The 13,897-nt window shown below is 42.7% G+C and overlaps 1 protein-coding gene across 1 annotated transcript in view; it reads right to left on the reverse strand.

Annotated features, from left to right (window-relative positions):
- The window catches only part of CDH11 (cadherin 11), a 230,552-nt gene that overhangs the window by 55,107 nt on the left and 161,548 nt on the right, over positions 1-13,897 (reverse strand). The window contains exons 4-5 of the mRNA XM_089689825.1: positions 9,267-9,386; positions 992-1,159 (exon numbers count right to left, since the gene is read on the reverse strand). Coding sequence (XP_089545951.1) covers positions 992-1,159; positions 9,267-9,386 — 288 coding nt within the window. The remainder of the gene's footprint in view (positions 1-991; positions 1,160-9,266; positions 9,387-13,897) is intronic.

The following is a 13,897-nucleotide window of genomic DNA, read 5'->3' on the forward strand; positions in this document are numbered from 1 at the left end:
TCATTCAAGAGAAGGGACTTTTAGCTGAAGTCTATGGGAAAAACGAAATCCATTCTTGAAGTAGGATACCTGATCATGCTTGTTTTTGTCTAGGGTAGCTTTAAATTAAGTTTTACTGAACATATCCTTTTCCTCCTCTCTGTGCAACCGATCCCAGAAGCTGATTTTCTGTGGTGCTCCGTCCAAGTTGGACAGTCCAACGGTTGCACTCTGAAGACATCATGCACAGTGCAGGAAGAGCACTCCTGAATTGTAAGTGAGGAAGTCGAGGGCTTTTCCACAAGTTAGAGTGATAAAGGGAAACAAGGAGTATGGGGGAGCGAGGTGTATGGTAAGTAAAAACTGCATTAAAAGCTGTTCTAAACAAAAAAAGAGCACGTAATCCTTATTTTTGTCTTACGTTTCCCCCAAAGCTCAGCTTTAACTTTGGTGTGGAAGTCACCTCCTCCATTCAGTAACATCTTCCAATAACTTTTTTTTTTTTGTTTTGAGTAGAGTAGGGAATAGTTAGATACCTTCTCATGTTTTTAATACTGTATTTGTTCCCACTGGAAAGATTTATACTCTTTATTTGTTCAGGTGATCGTTGGAACTGGATGGGACTAAAAGTGAGAGAAAATTCTAAATTGTGACTTGTTACCAGGGTAAAGGGAAGTGTGCCAATGAGGACACTTGTGGTGACAACTGTCTAAGAGAGTATTTCCATTACAACTGGACAGTAAGTGAAGTAAAATCCTTCCCCACTTCCCTACTTAAAATTCATTAAAAAGGAGCGGACATGACCCCGACATTGCTCCTCTTACCAGTTACAAATCTCTAAAACACAAATGTAGGATAAGGTTGCAACACTGACCAGTTTACTTTAGGTCTGGGCACAGTTGTAAACTCTGGGAACATATGTCCTGCACCACTGATTCCATTTTTATCAGTTAATTAAATATTATGATCTCATAAATGCAGTAGGCACTTATTGCTCACAGATGCCACTTACTTTGAGGGAACTTTGGTGGGTTGTCATTGACATCTGTCAAAGTTATTGTCACTTTGGTTGTCCCTGAGAGTCCACCCATATGACCTCCCATGTCTTTTGCTTGAATGACAACATGGTATTGCTCCTTGGCTTCTCTGTCCATATTTGGAAGTGCCGTCCTGATGATTCCTGGGTTGATAAGAAAACAAGAAATACAGCTGAGTTTTTGGTTTTCCCACCACAACAAGACTCCTTCATAAAGTTAAAAAGATAAAGTGTTTTCTACAACAGCCAATTGGATTAAAGCATGTTCATAGGGCAGGTTTGAAAAACAGGAAAGTAATTACTTCACAGATTTATGTAGGTAACCTCATTATTTTATTTTAGATTGCATAAATAAATACAACTGCCACCTGTGAAGTGTGGCACACAAGACATTTCCTAATAATGCCACAATTTTGTAAAATGAATGACCAACCCTAAAAGGTGAAGTCCATTTTAGATTCTTTCTTTAAATATATAGTGGTATGTGGTAATTTTTTTAAATGTACAATTTTCAATTTTGTATGTAGTGCTACTCCCGGATGGGCTTCTGTAGGTTAGGCAGGTTCTTTCCAAATAGTGTAGAGGCAGCCAGGCACACAGTAACAACAGTCCATTCATTCCAGCTTGTTGATCAGTCTAGGGGTTATCTTTTAAAGTTTATTTGCCAGTATAACTTGGGAGGGGATTGGGGTGATTTGGGATACTCCAAAATGTCAGGTATTGTTGTTCAGAGGACATTTCCCTCGAAGTAGCAATAGCACTATTGTAAGTAGACTGGAACAGTTCACGGTTCATGGCTTGGGACAATGAAGTAGTATGAGACCAGGTAGAGGCAAGTTGGACCAGTCCATGGTTCACAGCTGGGGACCATTAAACAGTATGAGCTCAGGTAAAGGCAGACTGGAACAGTCTATGGTTCATAGCTGGGCAGATGAAGAAGATTTTGTGTAGAAAAGAGGCTCAACTCACTGGATCCTAGTAGCCAGTCCATTGGTGCAGCCTCTTGCAATGTAGTCCAGCATTCAATCCAAAGGACTCCAGGGCTCCCCTCCTCACAGATCCATCCCCACAGAGGGAAAAAGAAAATCTCCTCACAGATCCAGACTATTTACCAGCAGTCCAGCCACCATCTGGACAGACCTCCCCAGGGATTGGCTAGGCCTAGTCCAATATTCAGGCTGCACAATTGAATTCTCTCTCCCTACATTCCAGAAACTTCCTCTGGAGGTGGGGTGGGGGGTTGGTGGAGTAATCAAACTCTCAACCTGTGCAGCCCTGAATAGACCAGACCAAACAATGGCTGCTCAAGTGACTACAGTAAAAGCCAAACACTGAATTTACCTAGAAGCTCAACTAGGAGTGTGCTACATTTATAAAATGCTTTCATAATAAACATGTAATACACATTGTTTTCCATGATACCATATTTGCAGAGAATGCTGGAAAATGCTACATATGTAGTAGGTGAAGCACACATTCTTTTAGGCAATGCTAAAAAATATGTTATTTACAAAGCTCAATAGCTGAATCAAAAATTTACACATATGATTCTAAGACTCAGAGGAATGATTCCTTTCACTCTATCTCCTTCCTTTGAAGGTTTGTGTTCCCCCCGATCGTGGGCATAGCTTCTACTGTGTTCTCACTTTAAAAAGCCCACAGCACTCTGGGGATCCTTTGTTATGTTTACATATAAATGTGAAAACTACTCCTGCACTGCCTGTGTCCTTTTTTACACAATCCTACAGAGCTTACTGCAGTCACTATTGTGTGTTCCCACACCCTATGAACTATACGAGGCACTTACGTATAATTTTCATACATCCTGTACATATTTAATTGTAAAAAAAATCATTTTCAATAAATAAAATTTATCAAGGACACAAACCATCGATGTAAAACTCTTAAAAACCCTAAAAAAAACCCGCAAGTAACCAAACACATTACATGAGCAAACAACATTACGGATTAAAGAGATCAGTTTGACAAAAATATTGCCTACAATACTGCAGTTTTTTCATATATTATTATTATACAGTATTTATATAGCGCAAAAGGGTATGCTCAGTGCTGTACAGTAGCAAGGGGGACAGAACATGAGACAAGACAGTAACAATACACTACACGAGGGGTTCGAGGGCCCTGCTCTTTCGAGCTTACAATCTAGGAGGGAGGGGAAGGTGGTACAGGAGGAAATGGCTGTGGGGGATGGAGTGGTGGGAGGCGTGGAGGAGGTTAGTTGTTAGGTGAGGTCAGGTGTTAGGTGAGGTTGGGGTAGGCTTCCCTGAAGAGGAGGGTTTTCAGGGTGCGCCTGAAGGTGAGGAGGATAGGTGACAGTCTGATGGATTGGGGTAGGGAGTTCCAGAGGATGGGGGAAGTCCTAGAGAAGTCCTGCAATCGGGCGTGGGAGGAGGAGACCAGGGAGCTAGAGAGAAGGAGGTCCTGTGAGGAGCGGAGGGCACGTGTAGGGTAGTATTTGGGTATCAGGTCGGTTATGTAGTTTGTGAATGGCTTTGTAGGTCAGAGTTAGCAGTTTGAATTTGATGCGTTGGGCAATCGGGAGCCAATGAAGGGATTGGCAGAGGGGGGAGGCAGATGTGGATGAGTCTAGCCGCTGAGTTTAGGATCGACTATATATATATATACTGTATATATACATTCAACCACACCAAAAACATGTGTGCTAACCTGTACTTTTATTTTAGATTTGGATTGCCATGGTAACTTCTTAAATGAACAAACTGCCGACCCAGGGTATTACTTTTATTCAGTTGCAACGATAGAATTCCAGTGTGATTTCTATTGTAATGAGTATTTAATGCAATAAGAATAGAGTAGCCTAGATTACTCATGCTGCTTTTGTTAGCTTACAGAAATGAACGACCGACAAACAGTCCTGAAATGCAACTTTGCTTTTGTTAACTATTGTTTTCTAGACAGAAATGAGAGTTCTTTCAAAGTACGATCTCCAGGAATTGATTCTTTACAACTGCAAGAACAGAACAAGTGAATTCTTGAAGCACAAAATAATCTAACCAATCCATCTATTTATTATGTTTAAACATTGTATTATGTTTTATTGCGTTTTCCGTCTATAGTTCTTAGTCAGATTTGCTATGTTTATGAATCACCTTTCCACAGTTTATGGCATGCTAGATGTATAGTTGTGCCTTGGGCTTGCATAAAGAGAGGAGCAAATTGTTATTTGATGGCCCATTGACATTTTTTTCAATTGGTAGTATTTTATTGATCTTTACAGAACCCATGGTAAAGAGCGAACTACAAATGACCCCCTCAGTGCACTGCTTTGGAGAATAAAAAAAAAAGGTCAGTTGTGCTTTTCAATGCGTTAAGCATAACTAAACTCTCTTAATCAACAATATCTATTTTATTGCTGCTAGTATTAGTAAAGGTGTAGGCAGGTGCAGTCTGCTTTCTCCTCTGTAGGTGGCATCCAATCCTGAGTGGTACCACAGCCTGGAGTGGAAGTCAAGGGGAAAACACAGTTTTCTATGGTTTCCTAGGTCAACGGAGCAACGTTCTGGTTGGCTACACTGCAGCCATGTGACCCTTTGCAGCCATCTTGGGTCAGCAAGGTCTTTATGAATCCCTGCCCCCAGATTTTGGCATGCATTTTGCGAATGGCTAGTGTAGGGAAAGAGACCCGGCTTGCTAGGGAAAGTGACTAGCGGTAAGGAAAGGTTTCAGTAGAGCACGGACAGGCTGGGACTCACTACCTGGGATGTAGCCTCTCTGTTTAAGACAGACCAGTAAGGCCGCACACCAACCTCTGAAACAGACGCTGTCAGCACCTCTCCTCAGTCACATCTCTCGCTGCATTGGAATGTGAGTTGTTTTCCTAAGCAGCGCTCTCCCCCTAGGGTGTTTGTAACTTTGCCATTCTGCTCAATACAAGTTTCAGGTTTTATTGCAACTGGACCCTGTGTGTTCACTGCTGCAGCCCTACACTGCACCTCCCCACAAATAGATAGGAAGGTATATTACATTTTCTTGTTTTAAACTTCTTGTTTTACATTTCTTTAGGTGCTTCCTGGTTTATGGCCTAGGCCAAAATTATATCATACATCCCAGGAGTCTTCATGCCATTTTTTTCCTTTCACCTGGAGGAGCATGTCTGAGCTAAGGGCAGACAGATTCCAGGAAGCAAATGCTACATGAATCATCTGCCCTTACTCAAAATGGCCATGGCTAGAAATTCTACGACTGCAGAGCCTGGGCAGTGGTGTCTCCCATAGACTTACTATGGGGCATCCTTTGTTCTCTGTCCCTCCTCTCCCCTGAAGCCAGCGTGTAGTCAGGTTGAGGTTGGGCCCACTAGGTGGCCTAGGTGGCCCACCTAAGATTGTGGCTCTTTTAAACCCTTCCAGGAAGGAAGGTGATTTCACTTTCTTCCTGGCAGGATTCCATACATTTGGTGGAAGGAGATAAGTGAGGAGAGAGCCCTGGCCATGGGAAGGGTTGCCAAGTGAGAGATGGGTATCTAAGGGATTTTCCCCTGTATCAGGTTCCACTGAGATAGGCACAGCAATGCATCACCAGCCTTAAAGGGACTTATGACAGTATCTGGAGGAAGAATGTTATGTTGGACTTTGTTGGGGTCTAAGACCCATGATGGCTTTATTACCAATTTGTATTCTTTAGTTAAGAAGTTGATCTATGTGTGCCCTCAGTGTTCAATTAATTAGGTATTGCAGTAGATGTAGTGAGAGAGGATAAGAATTATCAGTGATGTCATCTGGCTTCCGAGAATGAGGGCCAGGGACTGGATAACTCTAAGAGTGAGGGGGTAAGGTTACGCAAACAGGAGGGTGGAAAGGGGGTCCAGTCTCCAATCATGACCCACTCATCAAGAGAGAGTGAGAGCTACAGGGCAAGGTCTGGTGTGCCTGGAAGGTTACTCTATGTTAGTGGCGCTCCAGCTGCCGAGGTGGCCATGCATGGCCATGATAACAAGCTCTGGGAACCGATCACGTGACCAGACCAGAGTGCTCTTAGATTAGGTACGTATACACATCTTTCCTTTACAGGGTAGCTAGTATATGGCTTAGAATGGGGGAGGGAGCAGGTTTAAGCTTAGTTAGGTTTTTACTGGACTTCCACTTTAAGATAATTAAATAGTCATGGACAATACATATACCTTCCTTGTACCTGGAAGCATTGATCGATACCCTCTGCCATTATGTCAGATGCAAGACACATGCCTTTATACACAATCCCAATAAAGTGGCAGAGAGGCCCATAAAGAAAGCAGCCTGGGGCCCAATATGTGATTAATTCGCTCTACTGCTGCACAATCATTTACAATTTACTCAAAGTTGATATCGGATACAGGGCAGCTTCCTCTGCTCATAAAAAAACTTAATGACTGATGAGTGATAAAAAGATAACTATGTGCTGCTGGGGAAGAAGGGGTTTGTAAAGCATGGTTGTACCTTGAGTTTAGGCTAAATATACCGTATGATGAGTCTAGATACACAACTGATCACAAAAGCCAAAAGGAATTAATTGCATCATTTCTTGCTTTCTTAAAAACTGGAAAAATAAAAACTGGTAAAAGTTTCAAATTTGACTCACAGCAACAAGTAACACAGGCAGAGATTAAAGAGATGAGCCATCTAACAAACTACAAATTGTCAACACACTTGCAAGTTCCTTTATACATGTTTATTTCTTCACAGCGAACACAGGATAAAAGCCTTAATGAAGCATTTGAGCCAATCCTGGCCTTAGTTGTAGCAAAGTATGGATGGATCCCCCATCCTTATATAGTCACCCATCAACCAAGGTAGGCAAGGCATGGATAATGATAATTACCATACCGGATTAAGCTGACCATACACTGATGGAAACGCAATGCATGGGTTGCCCACTCAGTAGGAGTCATCTGTTTAAAGCAGTGGTTCTCAACCTGTGGGTCGCGACCCCTTTGGGGGTCGAACGACCCTTTCACAGGGGTCCCCTAAGACCATCAGAAAACACATATTTCCGATGTGTAAAGAGCAGCTACTGTGTAGAAAGCAGCTGCTGTGTTGAAAGCAGCTACTCTGTTAAAAGCAGCTACTGTGTTGAAAGCAGCAGTATTGGAGGTAAAACGACACTCATGAATTATAATTACTGGATAAATAATTTTATGGTTGGGGGTCACCACAACATGAGGAACTGTATTAAAGGGTCACGGCATTAGGAAGGTTGAGAACCACTGGTTTAAAGGGAATGTTGGAGAATTTTCCATTGATCAGCAGCTGCAGCCAATTAGAAATGTGAGATTTGTTCCTTTACTTATCAAAATGCAGACAAAAGTTTTGTAATTGGATGTATTCGAATTTTCAAATCACAATCATCAGTAACAAATTTAAACAAGTACAAATCCCCAAAAAAATTATAACGAAACAAATTGCTTAAAAATGAATTAGAAAATTAATTTGAATTAGAAAATAATTTTGAATTAGAAATGGAAATATATGGCAGTAAATACAGAAAGGTAAAAAAGTGAAATAAGCTGACGATTCTTACTTTGGCTGCAGAATAAAATAGAATAAAAAAAAGAATAGCATAGAATACAATACAATACAACAAAAGGGAAAGGAAAAGAAAAGAAAATAATGGAATAATGTAATTGAATAAAATAGAAGAAGCGAAGAGAAGAGAAGAGAATATAACTGTCTTTCAAAATTCTCATTTCAAAATTCAAATTTTGAAATTCAAATACTGAATTTTGAATTTGAATTTCGAATTGATTTGAAAAAAAAAATATTTGAGATTAACTTGAATATATGAAACACATTCAGAAAACGATTCATTCTAACATAACAGATATGACAAAAAGAAATTAACTTAACGAACAAATCTGAAATTAAACAAAATTTTCTGTCGTGCACATCTCTACAGGCAACTATGTATTTTATTTCAGGTACTTATATAGCGCCGCCAATTTACGCAGCGCTTTACATATATATTATACATTCACATCAGTCCCTAACCCTCAAGGGGCATACAATCTAAAGTCCCTAACCTACATTCATACACATACTAGGGCCAATTTAGACAGGAGCCAATTCAGCTACCAGCATGTCTTTGGAGTGTGGGAAAAACCTGGAGTAACCGGAGGAAACCCACACAGGCACAGGGAGAACATGCAAACTACAGGCAGGTGGTGCCGTGGTTGAGATTTGAACCAGCAACCCTGGTACTGCCAGACAGAAGTGCTAACCATTTAGCCACTGTGCTCTAACTATTTGGAGGACACCAATCATTACCGCTGTCAGAATACAAGTGATTTTTCCACCCACCTCATTTTTGTGGATGGGGAAACCTGTTAAACCAGTGTATGGCCAGCTTTACCCAAGGGATCCAGAAATCATACACACTGTATCTAAAAACATATCTAAAGACATCAACACTTCAGCTGCTTACCAGACACAATATATTGGCAAGTCTACATATAAAGAGAAATGGAAAAGCGGCAACATTAGATATGGAAGGCAATGTCCCACCTAAAGTTAAGACCTCGGGGCATTTTGGTCTAAAATTCACAAACCCAAAAAGTTTCAAAACAATGATGTAGATCCCCTCCACATACAGAACCATCAACATGTTCAATAGAGTGAAATGAAAACAAAATCCTATTTCCCTTATGCACGTTCCAAAAAGAGTTTAGCCATTTAGAATTGTCCAGACATGGTGGTACACTGACCAACACAACCCATTGAGCAGTCCTCCTATGCGGACTTCCAGTGTTTCCCACATATTGTAACTTGCACTCTGAACATGTAATAATGAAAAGCACATTCTTAAGCTGGCCATAGATGGATAGGGTTCCAAATGAAAATTCTTAGGGACATTTTGTACGAAAATTCTCAGGACAATGTCAAAAGATTTTGTTTGCTTTTAACATTTGATTTTGAAATGAATGGGATACACCAAACGAGAACCACATACACTGTTAGAAATGCATTTGTTTGAGAAAAAAGTTCCATCCTTCTTTGAACTTTCTCATCACAATACCAGTTTAAACCATTAAAGATTTGAAAAACAAACACGTTTTATTAGAACATTCTTGGCCAGAGCTACAATTCAAAAACTGATGTTTTCAGAAAGTCTTGTTACTAGATTGTACCATTTTGGTCTGAAGGACCATGTACCCTTGGCTAATGTGAGGACTGGGACTTCCTAGGTATCTGTAGGGTCTACCTCTCTAAATAGAGACATGCAGGAGTATACATGTATTTACCTGTCTGTGCTTCCACTGAGAAATAAGGTTGTCCTTCGAGAATGCTGTAGACTAGCTTAGCGCTGTTTCCATACGTAGGGTCGTCCGCATCTGAGGCCGTGACCTGGATTACCGATGTACCTACATTATGCAGAAAACATCTTATTAGCCAGCATCATTCACCAGAATGAAACCTTCTTATTACTGTTGATTAGTCCTCTAAGATACTATACAAACTCCTCTTTAGTAAGTAATTACAGGTATACATCTAGCATAAGCACACAGCACTCTTGAGATTAAGCATGCATGCCTGGCAGTAATTAAGACCATTGTCTGTGTTCTAAAAATCAATCTGTGCGATTCTCGCATGGAGCTATGAACTGCAATTAATTAAAATATAGCTGGAAATTTAAAATTATGAGACGTATAATAAGAAATATAACTTTATAAAGGCATGGAATGGGCACATATATAACTGGATGTGTGAATGCTACATTTTAATTTAAATATGAATGACCATAGCACGTGACTAATGCAGACAGTATAACTAAAATGGAGTTTGATCTGATTTTATTTATAATTTTTAATTACAATTGCACATGGGGACAGCCATTATATATATACATATACAGCATGGTAATTGTATTCTACTGCTCTTACAAAGGTATTTGTTTTAGGGACTAGAGCTGCCATTCTCAGCCAGTGTTCTGTGAAACCTAAGGGTTCCTTCAGAGGTTTCTAGGGGTTCCTTGAGCTGTGGCTGATTGACCTCCTATTTAATGGTGTCTGCATAGTCCTGGAGTCAACACCACCTGGTAGAGCCAGTTGCATGAAACAAATGATCTATTTAGCCAGTCGTAGGGGTTGCATTCTTACCGCCACTGTACGTGTTGCATTTTTTTTTACTGGCCACCAATGTAAGTGACGTTCTTCCCATTGACTATCAATGCAAGGAACATTCTTCCCACTGACTTCCAATTTAAGGAACATTCCATCCATTGACCTCCAATGTAATGAACATTCTTCTCACTGACCTCCAATGTAAGGGACATTCTTCCCACTGACCTCCAATGTAAGTTACATTCTTCCCACTGGCCTCCTGTGTAAGCAGCATTCTTCCATGTGGCCTACAATATAAGGAACATTCTTCCCACTGACTACCAATGTAAGGAACATTCTTCCCACTGACCACCAATTTAAGGAACATTCCTTCCATTGACCTCCAATGTAAGGAACATTCTTCCCACTGACCTCTGATGTAAGGGATATTCTTCCCATTGACCTCCAATGTAAGGAACATTCTTCCCACTGACCTCTGATGTAAGGGATATTCTTCCCATTGACCTCCAATGTAAGGAACATTCTTCCCACTGACCTCTGATGTAAGGAACATTCTTCCCATTGACCACTAATGTCAGAAGCATTCTCCCCACTGACCTTCAATGTAAAGAACATTCTTCCCACTGACCTCCAATGTAAAGAACATTCTTCCCACTGACCTCCAATGTAAAGAACATTCTTCCCACTGACCTCCAATTTAAGGAACATTCCTTCCATTGACCTGCAATGTAAGGAACATTGTTCCTACTGACCTCTGATGTAAGGGACATTCTTCTCATTGGCCACCAATGTAAGGAACATTCTTCCCATTGACCACTAATGTCAGAAGTATTCTTCCCACTGACCTTTAATGTAAAGAACATTCTTCCCACTGACCTCCTGTGTAAGCAGCATTCTTCTCTTTGACCTACAATGTAAGCAGCATTCTTCTCTTTGACCTACAATGTAAGGAGCTTTCTTCCCACTGACCACCAACGCAAGGACCGTTCTTCCCACTGACCGCCAATGTAAGGAGCATTCTTCCAACTGACCGCCAATGTAAGGAGCATTCTTCCCACTGACCTCCAATGTAAGGAACATCCATCCCACTGACCACCAATGCAAGGAGTTGCACCCTCTCCATGTGTCCTGTTTGCCCTTGTCCATGAGAGCAAAAGTGAAAGGAAATCTCACATTTGGGGTTGTTACCAGAACAGGAATAGATGGGAACTCTTCCAATGAGGACAGCCAGGGATTTCCTCTCACTTTCCGTTCTGGCTATGGGACAGGAAGTGAAAGGAATCTACCCAATGGGGACACAGATGGCAAAAAAAACCTGACAGGGGTTATAACTCTTCCTTACGCTATCCAAAATGAAATAGAGGTGTGCCTTTAGTTCTACTTAAATGTTTGGAATATTTTTGGACAGGTACACCAAAGTAGAGTTGCAGCTCCAATATAGCAGATAGCACACGGGAAGACGATGAATGGTGACAACACTTCCACCCTTCTTTCCTAAGTACTTTAATGACAGGAGGAGATCAGAGCTTTCCCATATGTGAATGCAATTTGTATGACCTCAAGGATAAAGCTCCTCGCTGTTGGATCGCATGAATATACAGTAATTGTGCTGTGCGGGAGATGTGTGAATTGCACTGAAGGAAATACATCTGAGCATTGTGGGATATAAATGACTTGTTATTTCATTCTGTATTATGTTAGTAAATCACTATCAGGCATAAACCCCTGTGTGAGATTCTAATACAACTCATGGCTTAATATAAAGCTGAACTCCAGCCTTCCCTTCAGTCTTGTACAGTTGTACAGACTCCTCTCCTGTATTGAAATTGCTTAGTTTTATTTACCGGCACACTGTGAGCTTTTCACAGTGTGTGTTAGAAACTGCAGAAAGATACAGCCCACCTGATTCCCTGGCTGAAAAACATCCAACATCATCTACTGCTTTCATCCCGACCCTGACAGTCCCTGGCCCACCCATTAGACCACGTGTCAAATACAAGGCTCATGGGCTGAATATTACCCTCCAGGCCATGTCATGTGGTTCTCACACCTTTTCCTGCAGAAGTGGCTCCCCCTTCATCTCTGCCCCCACCTTGTCTCAACAGTTGGCAGCAGAGAGGAGGAGAGAACTCCTCCTACAGATCCTGCGCCTCTCTGTGCAGCCGTATAGAGGTTCGTCTCTCCCCTCCCCAATCTTAACAGTCAGCAGCAGAGAGGAGGACAGGCCTCCTCCTACAGATCCTGTGCTTCTCTATGCAGTCGCAGCAACCCCCTTGTCTCTGCCCCCACCTTGTCTCAGCAGTTGGCAGCAGAGAGGAGGAGAGAACTCCTCCTACAGATCCTGCGCCTCTCTGTGCAGCCGTATAGAGGTTTGTCTCTCCCCTCCCCAATCTTAACAGTCAGCAACAGAGAGGAGGACAGACCTCCTCCTACAGATCCTGTGCTTCTCTATGCAGTCGCAGCAACCCCCTCATCTCTGCCCCCACCTTGCCTCAACAGTTGGCAGCAGAGAGGAGGACAGAACTTCTCCTACAGATCCTGCGCCTCTCTGTGCAGCCATATAGAGGTTCGTCTCTCCCCTCCCCAATCTTAACAGTCGGCAGCAGAGAGGAGGACAGACCTCCTCTTACAGATCCTGTGCTTCTCTATGCAGTCGCAGCAACCCCCTCGTCTCTGCCCCCACCTTGCCTCAACAGTTGGCAGCAGAGAGGAGGAGAGAACTCCTCCTACAGATCCTGTGCCTCTCTGTGCACCTGTGGAGAGATTCGTCTCTCCCCTCCCCTCTCCAATCTTAACAGTCGGCAGCAGAGAGGAGGACAGACCTCCTCCTACAGATCCTGTGATTCTCTATGCAGTCGCAGCAACACCCTCGTCTCTGCCCCCACCTTGTCTCAACAGTTGGCAGCAGAGAGGAGGACAGAACTCCTCCTACAGATCTTGCGCCTGTCTGTGCAGCCCTATAGAGGTTCGTCTCTCCCCTCCCCAATCTTAACAGTCAGGAGCAGAGAGAAGGACAGACCTCCTCTTACAGATCCTGTGCTTCTCTATGCAGTCGCAGCAACCCCCTCATCTCTGCCCCCACCTTGTCTCAACAGTTGACAGTAGAGAGGAGGACAAAAGTCCTCATACAGATCCTGCACCTCTCTGTGCAGCCATGTATAGGTTTGTCTCTGTCCCCCCCTTCTCAACAGTTAGCAAGAGAGAGGAGGACAGAACTCCTTTTACAGATCCTGTGCCTCTCTGTGCAGCCGTGGAGCAGTAAGTCTCTGCCCCCCATCTCAACAGTCAGCAGCAGAGAGGAGGACAGACCTCCTCCTGTGCCCATCCTGTGCCCCCCTGGTCTCAGTATTCAGCAGACTCTGGCAGATGACTCCAGCCCTCCTCCAGACCCTGCACTTTCTGCTTCCTAGCTCCACCCCCAGCTTCTTTCTGGCAGCAACACAAGGTAACGGGGGGAGGTGCATTGTGATGTAAGGGAAGGTGGGGGCTCTTGACATCTGATGTAAGGGGGGGGGGGGTTCTGTACATTGCACATTACTCTGCAACAATGGAGGCTCAGCATTACATGCGGGTGTTAGCTATGGCTGTCCACATGCATCAAGGTATTTTAATATTTGCATAACTCCTCCCAAGACCCAGCCCACTGCTTGCATCAGGGTGCTTAAAAGGAGTACCGAGGCTGGGTGCTGTGATGTTTTCAGGAAGCTATGTAAGGTATGCTGCTAGTCTCTCCCACCAGCCATGATCTGCCAGAATTGCATAGAGAAGCACAGAAGCCCGGTGATGATCGAGTATATCATGAAAATGGAAAG

This window comes from Staurois parvus, unplaced genomic scaffold (genome assembly GCF_062004578.1).
Source record: "Staurois parvus isolate SC_StPar_1 unplaced genomic scaffold, SC_StPar_1.0 ptg000498l, whole genome shotgun sequence".
Taxonomy (NCBI): domain Eukaryota; kingdom Metazoa; phylum Chordata; class Amphibia; order Anura; family Ranidae; genus Staurois; species Staurois parvus.